At 39.6% G+C, this 17,072-nt stretch overlaps 2 protein-coding genes across 2 annotated transcripts in view; both read right to left on the bottom strand.

Moving 5' to 3' along the window:
* Positions 1-5,208, bottom strand: part of casq2 (calsequestrin 2) — a 7,024-nt gene extending 1,816 nt beyond the window's left edge. The window contains exons 1-8 of the mRNA XM_008275621.1: positions 4,675-5,208; positions 2,293-2,377; positions 1,831-1,931; positions 1,628-1,739; positions 1,100-1,173; positions 891-1,021; positions 721-766; positions 577-631 (exon numbers count right to left, since the gene is read on the bottom strand). Coding sequence (XP_008273843.1) covers positions 577-631; positions 721-766; positions 891-1,021; positions 1,100-1,173; positions 1,628-1,739; positions 1,831-1,931; positions 2,293-2,377; positions 4,675-4,911 — 841 coding nt within the window. The 5' untranslated portion in view covers positions 4,912-5,208. The remainder of the gene's footprint in view (positions 1-576; positions 632-720; positions 767-890; positions 1,022-1,099; positions 1,174-1,627; positions 1,740-1,830; positions 1,932-2,292; positions 2,378-4,674) is intronic.
* A 1,728-nt stretch (positions 5,209-6,936) lies between these two features.
* Positions 6,937-8,212, bottom strand: LOC103352947 (potassium voltage-gated channel subfamily E member 2). Its single transcript, XM_008275664.1, has 2 exons — positions 8,186-8,212; positions 6,937-7,269 (listed from the first exon to the last, which is right to left on the bottom strand). Exons 1-2 carry the CDS (start codon positions 8,210-8,212, stop codon positions 6,937-6,939), a joined length of 360 nt encoding a protein of 119 aa, XP_008273886.1.
* Positions 8,213-17,072: the final 8,860 nt, after the last annotated feature.

Here is a 17,072-nt window from a genome sequence, read left to right as displayed (position 1 = left end):
GAAACCTGTCCTTCAGGTTTGCAGTCTGTTATCATCTGTTTGCATTATGAAGCACTGTATAGTCTTACTGCCGTCTATCCGTGGGACATCCTCGCTGTGAATAAACAGGAAGGCAATACTGTTGGGTCCTCTCGCAAAAACATTTGGTGAAGCAGCTTTTAGCTTTTGGAACACGCTGCCTGAGAATCTGAGAGCAGATGTAAGTAAGGATCTCCAACTGTTACGTTAAAACCCACCTCTTTAGTCAAGCTTCTATTCAGATTGTTTATTCTGTGATTTAATCACATTCTTGTTTTCAAATGTCTTTTGTCCATTTTTTTTTTATTCCACTTTCATTTTTATGGATCATTTTTCTGTGTTTTGTCTGCTTGGTTTTATATTTCACTTTTTTGTTTTCCAAGAGCCCCTCCTTTGTTTTACTGTTTCTATTTGTTCTCCCTTATTGTCACTACGTCACTACTTGGTTGATTATACATTAGAACAGAGGAGCTGCTGCACAATTTGCATCAAACCCCATCGCTTGTTAATCCCATTTAATACCAAACACTGGTATACCACCAAGTAATATGCTCTTACCGGGGTCCTCCTCCTCAGCAAAGGCCACAATGTGGATGCCCTCGATATCATCCTCCTGAGAAATACGAGATTACTGTGAAGCTTGGGGAAAATTACAATTAAATTCATCAGTGTTTCCCTTGCAGATAGGTGGCCATCACTCACCCAGGTCTCAAACATGTCTTCTGCTCGTAGCTTTCTCAGGGTTGGTCTGACGGCACAGAAAACACATTAGATGTTACAATATATGATTGCACAACACACCTCGGAACATCTGGGTAAACACGTTTATTGCAGTGCATACAAATAATAGTGCAGCATTGCTCTTTGTTTACCGTCTGTGTTCAGTTATGAATTCCACCAGCTCCTCCTCAGAGTGAGGTTTGCCTGGGATAGTGACTGGCTCCTCCATGAAGGGCTCATAAAAGTCTACCTCGTTCATTTTCAGAGTCAGCTCTTTGGCCACCTAAAGCAACGAAGACAGATCATTCAAGAAGATCGTCACTTTTCTGTTCAGCATTTTGTGTCTTTGCTTGTTACCTACCGATTTTTCAAACGTGGCAAAGAACTTAATGTAGGGCTGGAACTGCTCTGCAGCTTCTTTAAAGGCTTCATAATCTAGGTATAAAAACAAGAGGAGTAAGAAGGAGTTAAGCATAATACGCTGGTGCTACAATCTTTAAAGAAACATATTTCTAGCGCTCTTGTTTAGAAGCTCACACATCTGTTCATCCTTTCTTCGGCTGTTGTGTACGTGACATTTGCACATCAGGGAACGGAAATAGCTGAACTTTGACCTAAGCTTAATGCTCCCACAGTTTGTCAGACGGGATGTAGCGGCAGCTCATCCTTGCGAGTGAGCTACGCTACACAGCATGTGAGAGGAGAGCAGGCAGTGGCAGCTGTGTGTGCAGCAGCGATAAAAATGGATCTGTAAATCCACGGAGATGAGGGGGTTAAAATACGCTCGTGTTTTAATGAAGGACATGAGCCACAGAGCGCCCATCACATCCAACAAGGCAGTGAGCTGTGTTTAAAACGCACAAATACATTTGACAACATACACACTCACGCTCAGAGTCTTCACTCTTGAAGTAGCCAATGAGACGGATGTCTTCCTCCATCCTGTCGAAGGCTCTAAGTTCTGCAGCATTTCCTACCACCTCCACGGGCTCCTCCAACACCTACAGACAGAATGCACCGTGAGCTTATGAGTTTGGTAGGACTGGTGGTTTAGTGCTAGCAGCTGGGAATCTGCCCTTAGAGTCCACTCACATCCAACAGGAACTCCACCAGGGTGTTAGCAGAGAGCAAGCCATCAAACTCGATCACCCTGTCGGCCTTAAAAACATACACACTTCCCTCCTCCTCCAAGCCTGTGAGCAAAGGAAATTATATGAAATTACATACATTAAAGTTATCTATATAAATGATTCTGATCAAAAGCAAACTTCTTTAACGTTTGCCTGCAGGAATTAAATCAGAGATAGATAACAAGAAGGTGAAGATGACGAGTTCCTTTTCAAAAACAGGTAAGTACATTTTCAGAAAACATTTTTTTTTGTTAGATAATATCAATCAAACTGAAGCTGAGTGGACTCATGACAAAAATAGAGACAACATGAGTTTGATTGATATTGTCTCAGGTAGACGATGGAAAAGTGGGTTTTCTGAAGGTTTGTGAAGATGGAGTTATCTGTTCTTGCAAATGAACTCTTCATATATATGTACACTCACCAAGTTTCTTTGCCACTTTTGCGTCTTTGTGCGAGTCAACCATTCCAAATCCAATGTCCTTCTCTTCCATAACCTGAGCAGCAAGCTGCAGCCAAGACAGAGATACCATAAAGGAAGTGAGAATAGGACTGAACACATAACATGTAAAGACACAAGACAAAAAATAAAATAATTCATTTTGGGTTCTGAGTTCTGGAAACAGAAATGCCAGTTCAGTTGATATATTAAATGAAGCTGAGATTGTAAAGGGGAACTTGACAGCAGCACCAAAGTTGGCCATACACCAGAGGTGCTCGAGCTGCCAGCAGGCCAAAGAGATACAGTTACATAATCACTCGGACTGCCCTGTTCTAAATATAACCAAAGTAAGTTTATATATATATATATAATTAGTCTGGCAATTGTTCTGTGAAGTACAGTAGATGAGCTCAGGTGATATTTGGACTCTACTAATACAATAAATTAAGCAATCTAATAAAGTTAAAGGCATCCTGTGGAATTTGGGACCACTAGTAGTGCAATGGAGCAAAGAATTTATAAGTCGATCCTCGTTTTATTTAGCACACAAGGACGCTCTTGCACACGTGTACATGCAGGCAGAACAATTTATACACTGCCTTCAGTTTTACACAACCTTCGGTTTTTTGCTAATTACTGATTATTAAAACATTGTCAGCAAACAAAACTCCCAGCAGGCCAATGCAAGTGTGAATGATGCAACATTTAAATCATGTTTTTGCTTTATTTCACAAGAAAACTCCAGAGAGTACCAGTAACGCTTTCTGGAGTTTTAAAATTGCTATTTTATTATTTATGTACAATGACAATAAAGCTTCTTCTTCTCGTGGAAGAATATTTAGGATTTTGTTTTTACTTAAGTGAAAGTATAAATACCACAATAAAATTGGGCTCTCAAAAAAAGTCTATATTAGCATCGAAGTACACCTAAAATATAAAACATTAAGAGCATGCATTGCTCAAAATGGACCCATTTCAAGTATTTTAATTCACATTTTGATTGTTTCTGATTCATTAACCTGTTGCTTGGGATTCCTTTTATTTACTGTTGTATATGCAGTCTTGATCTGAAGAGTTGCTTGTTTCTCTCTTGTCTCTAGAGATTCCATTTGGGTGTCAGACAAATATAGTTGAACTGTATTGTAGCAACAGTAGAAAGTATCATGAAATATTCATTCATTCTTTATTTCGAACACATTAAAAGAGAAGAAAATAACAATATATCTAAATAAAAAATAATAAGACTTCCTGTGAGTGACAGACAAAATACATAATACATACATACCCAGACCTATACATGCACATATTTACATATAATCATGTACCTACATACACACCCACATACATTCTGTTGCTACTCCATGAATAGTTGAATCTAAATAAATGATGTGTCCAAAAGGGAGCAGCAGGAAGCCAAAGCTTATTAATTCCCACCCGTTACTCCACTGCTCATATTTAACCCAAACACCTATTTAAATATAAAGTGTATAAAAATATAGAAGTGTTTTTCCACCAGATAACTAAGAGGACATGAAAACTGCATAAACACCTGCAAAATGTAGATACTGTGAACAAATTAGCTGAAATTATACATTCTGTTTAACTTGTCTGCCCAGCAGTCTGTGATTACAGATTCACTGTATGTGGTTTCATGGCTGCCAGACTTTAGCAGCGTGACCCACCTGTGTCGTGTAAAATAAGTGAAGCTAATATCAGGACTGCACGTCGGGCATCAGATTACCTTTAACAGTTCAAAGAGCAACGTGCCCTCAGCCATGTGTAATATGAGACAGGCCACTGTGCACAGTTTCCTACTATATGGGATTCAAAGAGGTTAATTTAACGTATCATTTAGACATGCTTCCAGCTGCTTAGTTCGGCCTGAAAAGCAATATATACCTTTAAATCTGTGTTTGCTTTGACAAGTCCACCAAAGAGGAGAAGGTAGTCGTGCCCTTCAGGCGTGTAGCTCAAAAAATAAAACAATACACATGAGCTCTTGGCCTATTTCTGCCAGCAGAGGAGAGCCAAGGGGAGAGTAAGCCTCATGCATTTCTATGGGATGGAAGTGCACATTGAATTAATCTGAAATAACCTTAAGTGACAGCGTTGCATCTCACTGGACTACTGTGCACTCATAAACACACTGACCTTGAGGAAACACATACAGTTTCAGGTCTCACCAGTTGGTTATTGGAGCACTAGCATGGAGTCTTTTATATGAATGGCAGGAGTGTCCTTTCTCTCACACTGCTGGCAGCAAATCAAATCATGTCATTGTACACGTTTCCTGATCATTTTCCCTCTGTCATTTTCTCCTAATCTGGCCTTCTGCTCACTTCATCCATCCTCCTCATACTTTACCTCCAGCACCAGCTCAGTCATCTGGTGTTGTTTTTGCAGTTCCTTGCTCTCCGGTATGGGCTCGTGGTAGAACAGGCAAAGCATGCTGTGCTTCTTTAAGGCTTTCTTGTAGTTCTTGTCATTGATATCAAGAACGCGGTCTTTCCCGTCATAGTGTGGGAACTCCAGGCCCTTCTCGGCCGGGACCGGAGGCACAAGGCTCAGGCAAGGGAGCAGGAACAACCACAGGGAGAGCATGATCCGGAGCTACCACACACCCCCGACAGTGTGATTTGGTTTCACAGTATGAAACTGCACAAGCTGAAAGGTCCCCCGATGGCCTGTGAAATGATGGGGGAAATGTAAGAAATGCTGCAGGAAAATTTTGAAGTTAAAAAAAAAAAAAGCAGTCCGTCAGTGGCAGTTCTCAGGTATTCCCAGTTGTCCAAAGAAATCCAAAGTATCCTCAGGACTTAGTAACTCTTTCTCCCGCTGTGATTACTCCTTCACGCCTCCTCTCTGCAGACACAAAGGCCAAAGAGAAGCAGTGTCAGGCCTGTGAGGTACTCGGAGGGGTGGATACCATACATAGCAGCCCTTCTCCTTCCCTACACATGCAGGATAGGCCCATTTTTAGGAGACCAGTTGTTTGAATGCTAAAAATAAAACGGCAAGTGAGAACGGGAGATAGCGGAGGATGACAGTGGGGGGGTTTAATAATGAGTTACAGCACTTGCTCTCCGTGATGTCTCTGTGAGGGACTCGGGGATGTGGGAGGAGAGAGCTGAGCTGCAGAGATTTGGGGCTTCGGTTATTTTGAGGCGTTTAAGTCTGTGAGGAACCAAAAACAGTGGACGTGGTGTTTGGTGATAGAGTAGACAATTTATTTTAAGTGCCAGCTCATGGAACAATCTGCCAACAGGTGTGCAGAGGGCGATTCAAACAACCTGTGTGTAGTGTTGGGTCTCCCACTGGGTTCAAGTCATGAGCTATCTGACAGTGGTTTGTGTATCAGTGTAACTTCTGCTTTGATTAGAACAAGGGTTGCTTTGTCTTGTTGGTTTCTCATGACTGAATTTGCATTATTAGTGTCCCCTGTTTTGCTCTTTTCAAGCCTACACACTACCTCAAAGATTTTCCACATTAACGTCATTCTAAATGCCACCATGAACTCTTTCTACGCTGCTGACAAAACAGCAGCAGCTGCACCTCTATTTTCGCCGCTTCCTCTTTAGCCTTTTTCATCTCTGCTCTTGTCTCAAGTACAACAGTTGTCTAGGAACTTGGGATAAATCTTCTGCTGCCCTCTGCAGGAAGAAATATATACATGAGCTGCTGAAGCATGAGAATCACAGTGGTACAACTCCTCAATGTGTAAAATATTCATGCAGTGAAGAACCTTTTGGTACACCATAACAGTGACATTACGTTAAAAAATAAAGTATAAGTTGATTCATTTGCATCAAGTGGCTCTTATTGGAATTATCTAGCATCTTTTGTATCAACTTTACCTGCCATAAATTATATTCCTATATGACTAAAACTGCCTTCTGCTTTATGTGACTCCTTTACAGAAGTGTGACAGTGACAAATTAAAGGAAAACTCAACTTTAAGTGTCTTTGGTGTTGCCTTAGTTTGGTGCAACTTGCCACCGATTCTCTGAGTCTCAGGAACTCTGCTGGAGGGACAAAACAGTCATCCAAAAGATGTCCCTTTATGTGGTGTGTTGACGATGATAGAGCGCTGTCGGTCCAAATTCTCCTGCAGATGTTCAACTGGGATTAGATCTAATGACTGCAAAACTGATAGCATATGATTGAGATCATTTTTAGATTCATAAAACCATTCAGTGACCTCTCCTGCCTTATGAGGTCATGGTTTAATGTCTTCTGTACATGCAGTGTTGCTCTTGTGTGTATTTACACAGCTTTGAAGAATCAAGAAAAAAATGATTGAGTTTAAGCAGAATTTTTATAACTTGCATTTTCAAAGAATTGCAACATTTTATTTTTACATTTCGATGATTATCAAAGGTTTTTTAAAAAAAAAAATATGTATAATTAAAATCAACTCACTAACATGTTTGGACCATGATGTGTTGGAGTCATGAGTTCAATTGTTTGTTGGAGGAAATCAGAAACGTAACAATTCATTAAGGATGTACATGCATTGGAAAATATTAATGATAGAGCTAAAAGGCAAGAAAAGAAACATGTTTCTGCCGCTGCTTCTGCGACTAATGATAGCAGACATTAACTGTGAGCTACATGTCTATGTTTACATTATCCAGATGAAAAGTTAGTTACACCATCACTCTGGTGTATGTGAGTGGTCCAGTCCTCCTTGATGTACTGGTGGTAGGGGTCATTCGAGTGCTCCCTCCTTTTGGATTTGACTGTGCTCACCAGCATGGCCACAATAATGAAGGCAAACATGCCAATCATCACCGCCAGATACCAGATGACATCCCTGAAGTTCTCCTCGGCCAGCGTCTTGTCCAGAGCGTCGGCTGATGCAGTGATGTTATGTGTCCAGTTGTCCAGGTATTGACCCAAAGCGCTGGTGAGGGACGCCTCCAGATGAAGAGTCAAGTTGGACAAATCAGACATGCTGATCTAGTTGGAGGGACAGCATAGGTAGGAGGTTTTTTGTTGTCCTTTCCATAAAGTTTTATACTAATTTTGCTTGTCTGTGAAGATATTGTGATTGAACTGCATCTAAATTTTTATCAATATTACAGAAATTAAACAAGTGCAAACAGGTGTACAAGCATAAAAAAGGAAGACATTTATGAAATGTAATTTTAGTAAACACCAATAATAGACATTATTTTTAGAGAAATTATCATAAGAAAACAATCAGTGACCACATTTTCCTGAGAAAATATAAAATAATTCAGCAACTAAATAAGCAACAATACAGTTTAAGTCAGTAAAAAGGACCTTAAATATTTTCTGTTCACTGTTCCTCGAGAGTTTAACGCTCAACTCAGTTTGTTTGCTTTGCCTATTGCTCCACTATAACTTGATCAGAAGAATTTTAGAATGACTGTCATTAGATTCTGATTAGATTGCTAGGCTGTACACTGAAATATAAGATTTGTCCTTTTTTTTTTTTTTCAAGCTTTCATCCAAAACACTTCAAAAATCAGATAAAAAGCACAGAAGATGTACAAAAACAAGCATTTCTGAAATGTTTTGTGTATACAGGGTAACCCATTTCTCACATTAAGACATCAATTGAGACTATGGTAAGATTTGCCAGCTGTAGAACAGGACTGAGCATTACTGTGATCCAGTATGTGAGTTTTTAAAGCAACAGAAAACAACTAATAAACCTCTAAACACGCCAAATCATCAATGCTTTTTTTTTTTTTTGTTCGGCTTCAAAATGATTTTGTACACCCACTACATTATGATGTACTCTCCCTCAAGGACAATTTGACTTTCAGCCATTATAAAGCAAGAGACAGAAAGATTTAACAGCCTAAATGCAATGTAAGTTTTTGGGGTTTTTTCATAGTGTACCAACCTTTTGCCACGTTTTCAAAGGCCCCATTGTGAAACTGGTCAGGAGATCAAGAAACAGTGGAGCCGTGTTAGAGTTCTGCAGGTCAGCGTGAGCTGCAAAGTCGTTATTTCACTTCCACAAAGGAAAACACAGCCAGTTACAGCTCACAGATTATTTGCAATTTTTATCTTTCCTGCTTGGTTGAACAGCAGGTTTGTGTGTGGCGGGCAGGGAGGAGGTAGGCCCTGATAGCGGGGCACGACCTTGAAAATGTTAGGAAAGAATGCTGATATTTCATCAAGCTGATAAAGAAAAGGGGAATGCTGGAAGTCAACACACATTCACAAGCATTTAAACTTACATTAACGTTTGAATAACAGCAGGAAATAAAGTAACCAGATGTGTTTGAGCATAGCTGTTTATTCACCTGTAATTCCTTGTTTGCCCACAAAGAGGGAGAACAATATGAGGAGACAAAGCAAAGAAAATTTACAGCAGCTCACCCTAGATGGCAGTAGAATGCAACATGTGTAAGAGCTGTCTGGTGCACTTCTAGTTTTTGTTTTGAGATTGTCATATTATCAAATTAACCCAGTTTGTTCTTCTGTTCTGCAAAAAATCAAGCAGGTACTTGGTGAAAAAAGAACTGAAATGGGAGTCACTTTTAGGGTGATTTGTGTGGTATCAGTGTCAGCACCCAGGAGTCATTAGAGATCCATTGTCTTGCTCAAGGACACTTCAGCTTTCTCCCTCTTTGCTGACAAGAATGCATGAAATCCTGTGACTGTTTGACGGGGGGGCGTTGTTTCCCCCCCACAGAGCCACACTGCTGAAGAGGATGACTCCCACCACCGCTGATCAGTCCCAGATCATTCATGTTTGGCTATGAAATCCCAGCAGGTGGACGCTTTGCTGATTTATTTATTGTTTCTCTGTAAAGAAGAACAACTGAAAAATGGAGCAGTATGTACAAAGAGCACAAACACAAAGGGGAAGGATACACACAGACGACAGGAAAATGGAATTAAAAACGAGTGATCCAATTTTACAGCCAAAAGAAGAGGGAAAAGTAGAAAAGCTGAAAACAATAGGAGTAAGATCCTGTAGAGTTTATATGTCTTGCAAAGTGCCTAATCTGTTTTCATAAACCAAAAATATTGCAGAACACAAAGGGAGTGTTAACTACAAATGCAGGGGTGTCCTTGTGCAAAAGCTACAATCTGGTATCTTGTGCAATTAGGAATTTACATGTGCAAATATGATACAGTAAAGAATTGGAAAGTGAACACCAGTCCCCACAGTGTCCCTGGACCTTTTCCTCAGTTACTCTCTCGTCAGTTTTCAAACAGCCTACTGCAGAGTTTTCCCTGTTGGCTCAGTGTGATGAAAGCTTGTTACAACATAACGTGTGCTGAAATGAACTGACAGCAGGGAACCAGAACATCTGATACTTTTCATAATAAGGGATAGGGAGGTTGCATCAGCCAAAAGAGCATCGTCTTCCCTTCTTTATGTATGAAGTGATATCAGCCAGGGCAGCAGAGCTCGGCAGATCAGTCTTTTTTTTTACTACAGCAAAGGTGTAAACACTCAGTATTGTAGCGAATGCAAAGATACAGACAGCTGAGAAGTTAAAAGAAAACTCACCTGAAGTGTTAAAGTGAGGTGTTGGGCTTCCATATGCTGCCAGAACAGTTTCAGTGCACATGTGCGTTGACTCTATAACTACTAAATGGATGGAGTACCAGTCCTCCAAAATATATTCCCTCATTTGGTCTTCTGATGATGGTGGTGGTGCTGGTGCTATCTAACAGATCTGTCCAAGATCTCAGATATGTGTTGAACTCATTGAGATCTGGTGCCTGCAAAGGCCACTGCATATGATGTACATCATTTTAATACTCTTCAGGCCATTCGATGACCCTTCATGCCCCATGGATGCAGACCTGCGATAAAAGTGATCACTCACAATAACTTTGTATTGATTTGCAGTGAGGTTTCCAACTTAGGGGACAAGTGGACCTAACTGGCAAAAAGCCCTCCAATAGAGTGACCAGATCCACTCACTGCAGAGGTCAAGGGTTCAGGTTTATCCTTTAATTTCTCATCCATCTGTATGGATCCAATGCAAACTGCTTACATAGTGAAGGAAGTTTGCCTTTGAGGTGTAATTCAGCATCATCATCTAATTCTAATAAAGCACTCTTTATTAAGGATTTAAGGATGACTAAGAAATGACTATTAGCCAATACACATGCTACTAATGCTTAATAATTCTAAACTATTATTAAGATCAAGTTTAGGCTTAACAGATTATAAATAATCTAGCAATAAAAAGGATTTCCACAAATTAAAAACCCCAGAGTCGTTCTTATTAATGGCTTATAAGTTGTCTATAAAGTCCTAATAAATGGCCAACATTAAAGCAGTTAGTCACAGTTTGGAAACATCTCTAAACTGTGACTTTTTATGGTTCATATCAAAGTTGGAACACTTTGCACTAAATGCTTAGCTTTACACTTAAAATATGTCACAAATCTTTATGTAGAGCAACCATTCTTTTTTTTCAGATCCTCAGAGAATTCTTTGCTATGAGGTGCCATGTTAAACTTCCAGTGAGCAGTATGAGAGAGTGTGGGAGTGATAACACCAAATTTAACACACCTGCTCCCAATTTACACCTGAGACCTTGTAATATTAATGAGTCACATGACACCTGGGAGGGAAAACGGCTGATTGGGCCCAATTTGGACATTTTCACTTAGGGATGTACTCACTTATATTGCTAAACATTAACGGCTGTGTATTCAGTTATTTTGAGGGGACAGTAAATGTACACTGTTAGACAAGCTGTACACTGACTACTGTACTTGTGTCACTTCTTTAGTGTTGTCCAATGAAGAGTTATAATAAAATATTTGCAGAAATGTGAGATACTGTATCCATTATTTTTTTTTAAGCTCCACTGTTTCTGCAGCCTGTTCAGCACCTGAACACTGGTCATTTATATAATCAGGAATTTCTGAAAACAACCAGAACATTGCATGCACTTTCATATAATAAGTCAAATGTACAATATCCGTTTGGGATTGAGAAGAATGTGCAGCAAGGCCCAAATGAAGCAATTTTTTTGAGTAATGTAAACTGTGATTAAAAAATAAATAAATAAAAGTTGGAAAGTACAGCTTCCCGTGGGTGTAAATAAGCAAAGCTACGACTTGTGGAACCAGAGGCCATCTGACATAATAACTAGCCTGGCTGGATTAAACGTCAGGGGTCACAGATGGACCAGAACAGCAACGGAAAACCCCAAGGCGACGGTGACATATGCAAAAGAGAGGCCAGTGCTAACACAGCCAGTGAACCATAAACCCCCCCAGCTATGCTTGAATGTTACATAAAGTCTGAAATGCAGATATACACATTGAGCATGTTAAAGCTGCGTCCTGTTACTTTTGCACATAAAGGTTGGATCACACTCACACAAAGGATGTTCTGTTGTCTCATAAAGTGTGTGCATGTGGTTGTTTGTGGAGCACCACGGTTTATAATGTGTACACCTGTTTTCTCTGTTTACAGAAGTCAGCACTGGTGATTGCATAATCATTACTACAGTACAGTCATGAGATTGATGATTTTTCAGTTAGTTGTTTACAGTATTCATTCACCTTTCGTTATCAATCAAAATTGACAGTAGCTAAATCCTTTCCCAGAGCAATAATCAACTTTCAAATGAGTTGTCTACTTTTCAATGCAGTACAAATATGTCATGTTGTAACTTGCTTGTGATGGTTGTTGTCCTCTTTGTCTTTGCTGTTCATTAATTTAGCCTTGAGGAATGACATTGCAGTACTTTTCCATACATACACTTGAGGTTTCTGTCTTACCACTCCTTCATCATGGTGCAGGTGAAGATCACTCTTTCAGTCTCACTGACCTGCTACTAAGGTAAATACGCCTGATCCAAAGACACTGTGGACATTAGGGTTAACTTTTGTGCTGTTTTCATTGCAAGATAATGAGTTTTAACAGAAATGTCAGGGTGAAAATGTTATACACGTTTACAACCCAGATCCTGAAAGAGTTTATCAGTCCTCATTTTGAAGCTAAGAGCCTACATTTAAATCATGTTTTGACAATATTTTGGCTCAAAAGAATGCAATACTTGGCAACTGTAGTGCTCCCAGTTTGTTGATTTTTGCTAGCTTAGACATGCTTGGAATTACTATGTTTTCATGCTCCACTCCTAACTTTAATCCACGCTTCAGACCCAAAACCAAGACCCAGCTGAGTGCATAATAACTAAGAAACAAAGATTGTTTGTTCAACAGCTACGTCCACTCAAAGGAGGGGGGGGAAAAAATAACCAACTGGTCAATTTTGGATCTTTCTTTGATTGCATTCAGGATTTTTCAAATGCAACTGAACTGGTAAAGCTGTGAGAAGAGCCCAAAAGGTTTTCCTGAGACAATGCAGACCAGAATGACAGTTTAATTCATTTAGCTATTTATTTACTAAAGGCTCAGTGGTTGCATAACTTCTCTACACCAGAGCTTATTTGCAATTGGAGAAGTCCTGTCAACAGCTTAACAGAAGTTTCTTTATAATTGTGGTGTATGGGGGAAAATGCTTTTCGGCCTATAGGGAATTTTTTCTTGTTGTTGTTGCAATACCGTATAAATCTCTCTTAATACATCCATTGTTTCTCAACTACTGAAACAAAACCAGGGGAAATTCCTGTTTCACTCTCCATTGGTCCAATAAAACTGTTCCACATGTTGATCACATGATTTTAATAAATTAGTCTGTAATGACACAGCAAGTTGAGAGGAATGCCGATAAGCAATGAAGAGGACTTCATTCATTTGTAGTGGTGGTACATAGAGAAAGCAGTCAGTTGGAAATCGTTCCGCATGGAACTGCCGATGGGGCCTTTCACTTGTGACCGTGAAGCTGTGGATGGGTAAGGCAACAAAACGGCAGGGACTGTCATAAAAAATAAACATAAAGCTGTTAAACATAGAGGAAACAGGTACAATGATGATGCTCAAACTATAATTTTCTTCCTGTTAGAACGTAACAGTTAGATTTTGATTGCACTACAAGTACCTTGGTGTTCACCTTGATGACAAACCGTCTTTTAGTACTCATGTAGATGCTGTGTGCAAGAAGGCTCACCAGCGTATTTGTTTTTTTAGGAAGCTGCGGAGTTTTAATGTTAACAGTTCTTTTATGCGAATGTTTTATTCTTGTTTTACTGAGTCTCTTTTAACCTTTTCTTTTATTTGCTGGTTCAGCTCCCTCACTCTTAAAAACAAAAACAGACTACCAGGTATTGTGAGGCTGTGTGGAAAAATAGCAGGGACGAACCTAAATAACTTGACAGCCCTACATCAAACCAGGTTGTTAGCCAAGGCCCGTTTAATCACCGCAGACCAGAGCCATCCCTTGGCCCACTGGTTCCAATTACTTCCGCTGGGGCGCAGGTAGGTTCTGCCAAAGTGCAGGACCAATAGATATAAATTTTCTTTTGTCCCTGCTGCTATTTCCCTGTTAAACAAGTTATCGGTCTTATCTTTTCTCTGTTGTTTTTTGTTGTTGTTGTTGCATGTGTGATTGTGGCAGTGACTGTCTGCATTGCTGGCTGCACAAAAATTTCCCCACGGGGATATTAAAGATTTTTGAACTTGAACTTGGTTTCAGTCGGGCAGTGTTCTGGTGTAGTCCAGCTTGTGCTCATATTTGTGGCAAGGGCTGCAGGGTGGAGCAGTGGTTAGCACTGTTGCCTCGCAGCAAGAAGGTCGCCAGTTCATGTGCCGGTGAGGACACCTGGGATCTTTCTGCGTGGAGTTTGCATGTTCTCCCAGTGCAGCGTGGGTTCTCTCTAGGCCGTCTTCCTCCCACACAGTCCAAAAACATGTTGAGGTTAATTGGTGATTCTAAATTGTCCGTAGGTGTGAATGTGAGTGTGCTTGGTTGTCTGTCTCTAAGTGTAGCCCTGTGATAGACTGGTGACCTGTCCAGGGTGTCCCCTGCCTTCATCTCTTTAAATGAATTAACTTTCCATACAGTAAATAAAAAGAACAAACTCTGCACTCTAGCTCCATACTACCAATGTGGTCAGCTGCATTTTGATTCTGGACCTTTGCCGGTTACTATGGTTACACCACTACTTGCCAATTAGCAAGATGTTTTTATACTAGAACACTTCTCTCACAAAAATGCTTCTTCCAGGGAAACACAAAACATGGTTTAAGAATTAAAATTCAATCCCTGTAGAGGTTGCCCTTGAAAAAAAAGAAAGCTGGAAACATTTTGAATATTTCCATACACCCTCACCTAGTTTCTGGAAGACAGTGAGGTCACGTGGTAATCCTGAACCCTGAGAGCAGACTGATAAGGATTGTTTCTCCTACACACTGACGTACAAAAATGAGAAGCGCTGATGAGGTTTTCTTTTGTCACATATAAACTAACCTTTTCCTGCATTTCATATCAATCGCTTTTTACCCGCAGTTTACACTTGATACCTTGGCTTCTCTGTTGCTGATTTGTCCCTAATCAAAAATGTTGTGGCTGCTTTGACTCAGAAAGACTGGAAGAGGCCACAGTTGTGTTTGCTTCACTGATTCCCAGTCGCAGACACTATTCTTCCTGCTGTTGTTTCTAAAGGTGGTAAATATTTCCTTTCGCCATTGAAGCCCTGTTCAAAGGATTAATGCCAGAATCTCAGGCATGCCGCCATAGTTTAGCCGGGGTTGTGTACGGGGAATGACAGGAATGCATTGACTATGTGTTTGCAGTATTTTTGAAAGAGCACATCACATTCCATACATGGCTGCTTCAGTTGTCATATCAACGGGAAGGAACAACAGGGACATTTTTCAAGTTTCCAAATGTCTGGTTTGGATGGAAAAGCAAACACAAAAGAAGAAATATGAACGGATGCCAATCGACACAAAATACAACTCTCCTTTACAGAATACAAAATTACTTTCAACACCCATCTTTTTAAACAGCTTTTTCACTTTAACTGCATTTTAGATGATCCAAGCTCTGTTGCTTATTATTATATTACATTCTTCTTCTTCTTCCTTTTTTCCTTCTCATTATTATTGTAGTTGTTTGGAAGAGGAAGAAGACGAAGAAGAAGAACAAAAAGAAGAAGAAGAAGAAGAAATATAAACTTTATTTGTATAGCAGTTTTAAAGAACGGAATTCAGAAGTGCTTTTACATAATAAAGAAATACAACACACAGAGGCAAGGTAACACAGGAACAACATGTATAAAAAGTACAGGCAAACACTCAAAAAATATAAAAATACACACAACAAAAATGGAAAAGAACAGGCTGGGTCACTATTTAAAGGTGTACTAGTAAAACTGATTAGAAAGACGACATCACAAAGCTGAAGATTAGAGTATGATAAAAGTAGAATAAGGTGGAGGTAGAGCCTCAACAGAGCATGTTCGTGCATGTTCAATGCCTTGAGCCATTCCTGAGAAGTTTTTGTGTCATGGCAGGAGACACTGTCCTGCTGGAGGAGGACAACCAGTGCTGTTCCCACAGGAAGGGTGTGCTTGGTCTGGGACAATGCATAGGACGGAGGTTCGTGTCAAAGTGGCATCCACGTCAATGCTGAGAATTAGGTTTCTCTACAGGACACTGCACTGTTACAATGCAAGATGATCAGTGTTACATTTCACCAGTCGTTGGTTGTTGTGGCTGATTAGTGTAGCATGACAGCAACTGTATTCTAAATGGAATGTATGTGTGAAGAACAAGGGATTTTGAGAGGCAGGAATCCAATTTCTATGAAACTATGAAGCAGTTCTGATGCTGAATGGATTGTTCTGGTGAGAAACATCTCTGTACAAGAGAGAATGAGGTCAACAGGCCTGACACCCACAACTCTCCACCTCTTAACTGCCTAATTGCTACTTATCTCTGTCCAACCAGCTGTTACATGAATGGTTGGTTTGGTTGCTGCATTCCTGTCGTCAGAAACATACAGAGTTAAACACATTGTGACGCACATGTCTTGTAAGTGCAACTTGCAAACTTAAAACGATTTCATGTTCTGGATTTAGCCGTTCTGTCAAAGCATAGTGCATCTTTGTAAGACCAATAAGCATTAAAGGAATACAAAAGTGAAAGCAACAACATTCACAAACACAGTTTAGACCAAGAAATGCTAAAGAAAAATGTGTATATATATGCATAAGGTGCAAATGCATTCCAAAATGAAGATATACTGTACTTACAGCAACCTCACAAAGATAGTTTCAGCAACATTTAATTTATTTAAGTACAACATGTTTACTCAACCCACCAGCATTTAGTACACACTTCAAAAACCTACAGACATCTCTGTGGTTCCTGTAAATGAACTATCTTTTTGTCTGTTTCTTTATCCCATTCTCATCCACCTATTGAACCACCTTCAAAGATGGCCGCTCTGAAAGCGCGTACAACTTGTTTCTTGATGTGGTGGATTTTCAGGCCATTAGCAATATATTTTAAAAATCTAAAAATAACAACAACAACAAAAAAAGCTCACAAAAAGCCAAAAAAAAAAACAAAAACCCTGAGGGGTATCTAAAAATAAATTACAATGATTTTTTTGTTTTTTGTTTTTTTTTTAAAAGAAAGAAAGAAAAAGAAACAAACAAAACATGATTCACCAACAATAGAAATATGCAGAAACAGAGAAACAAAAAAGAGAGAAAGTGAGGATTTGGGAGTGTGTGAAACTCCTTCTCAGATCAGTGTGTTATGTAATTAATGTCATTTGGATAAAAAGGTTATTATTTTAGGAAAGTTCCTACTCATTTGCATATTATGTGAAACAAAAATAGATACAACTTTTCACACAAACTGCAGCTTTTATCCCAAGTACAATTCAT

Source organism: Stegastes partitus, unplaced genomic scaffold (genome assembly GCF_000690725.1).
Source record: "Stegastes partitus isolate 25-593 unplaced genomic scaffold, Stegastes_partitus-1.0.2 Scaffold56, whole genome shotgun sequence".
In the NCBI taxonomy this organism is placed as follows: Eukaryota; Metazoa; Chordata; class Actinopteri; family Pomacentridae; genus Stegastes; species Stegastes partitus.
The sequence above is the reverse complement of the archived record's forward strand: the minus strand, read 5'-3'. Positions and strand labels throughout refer to the sequence as shown.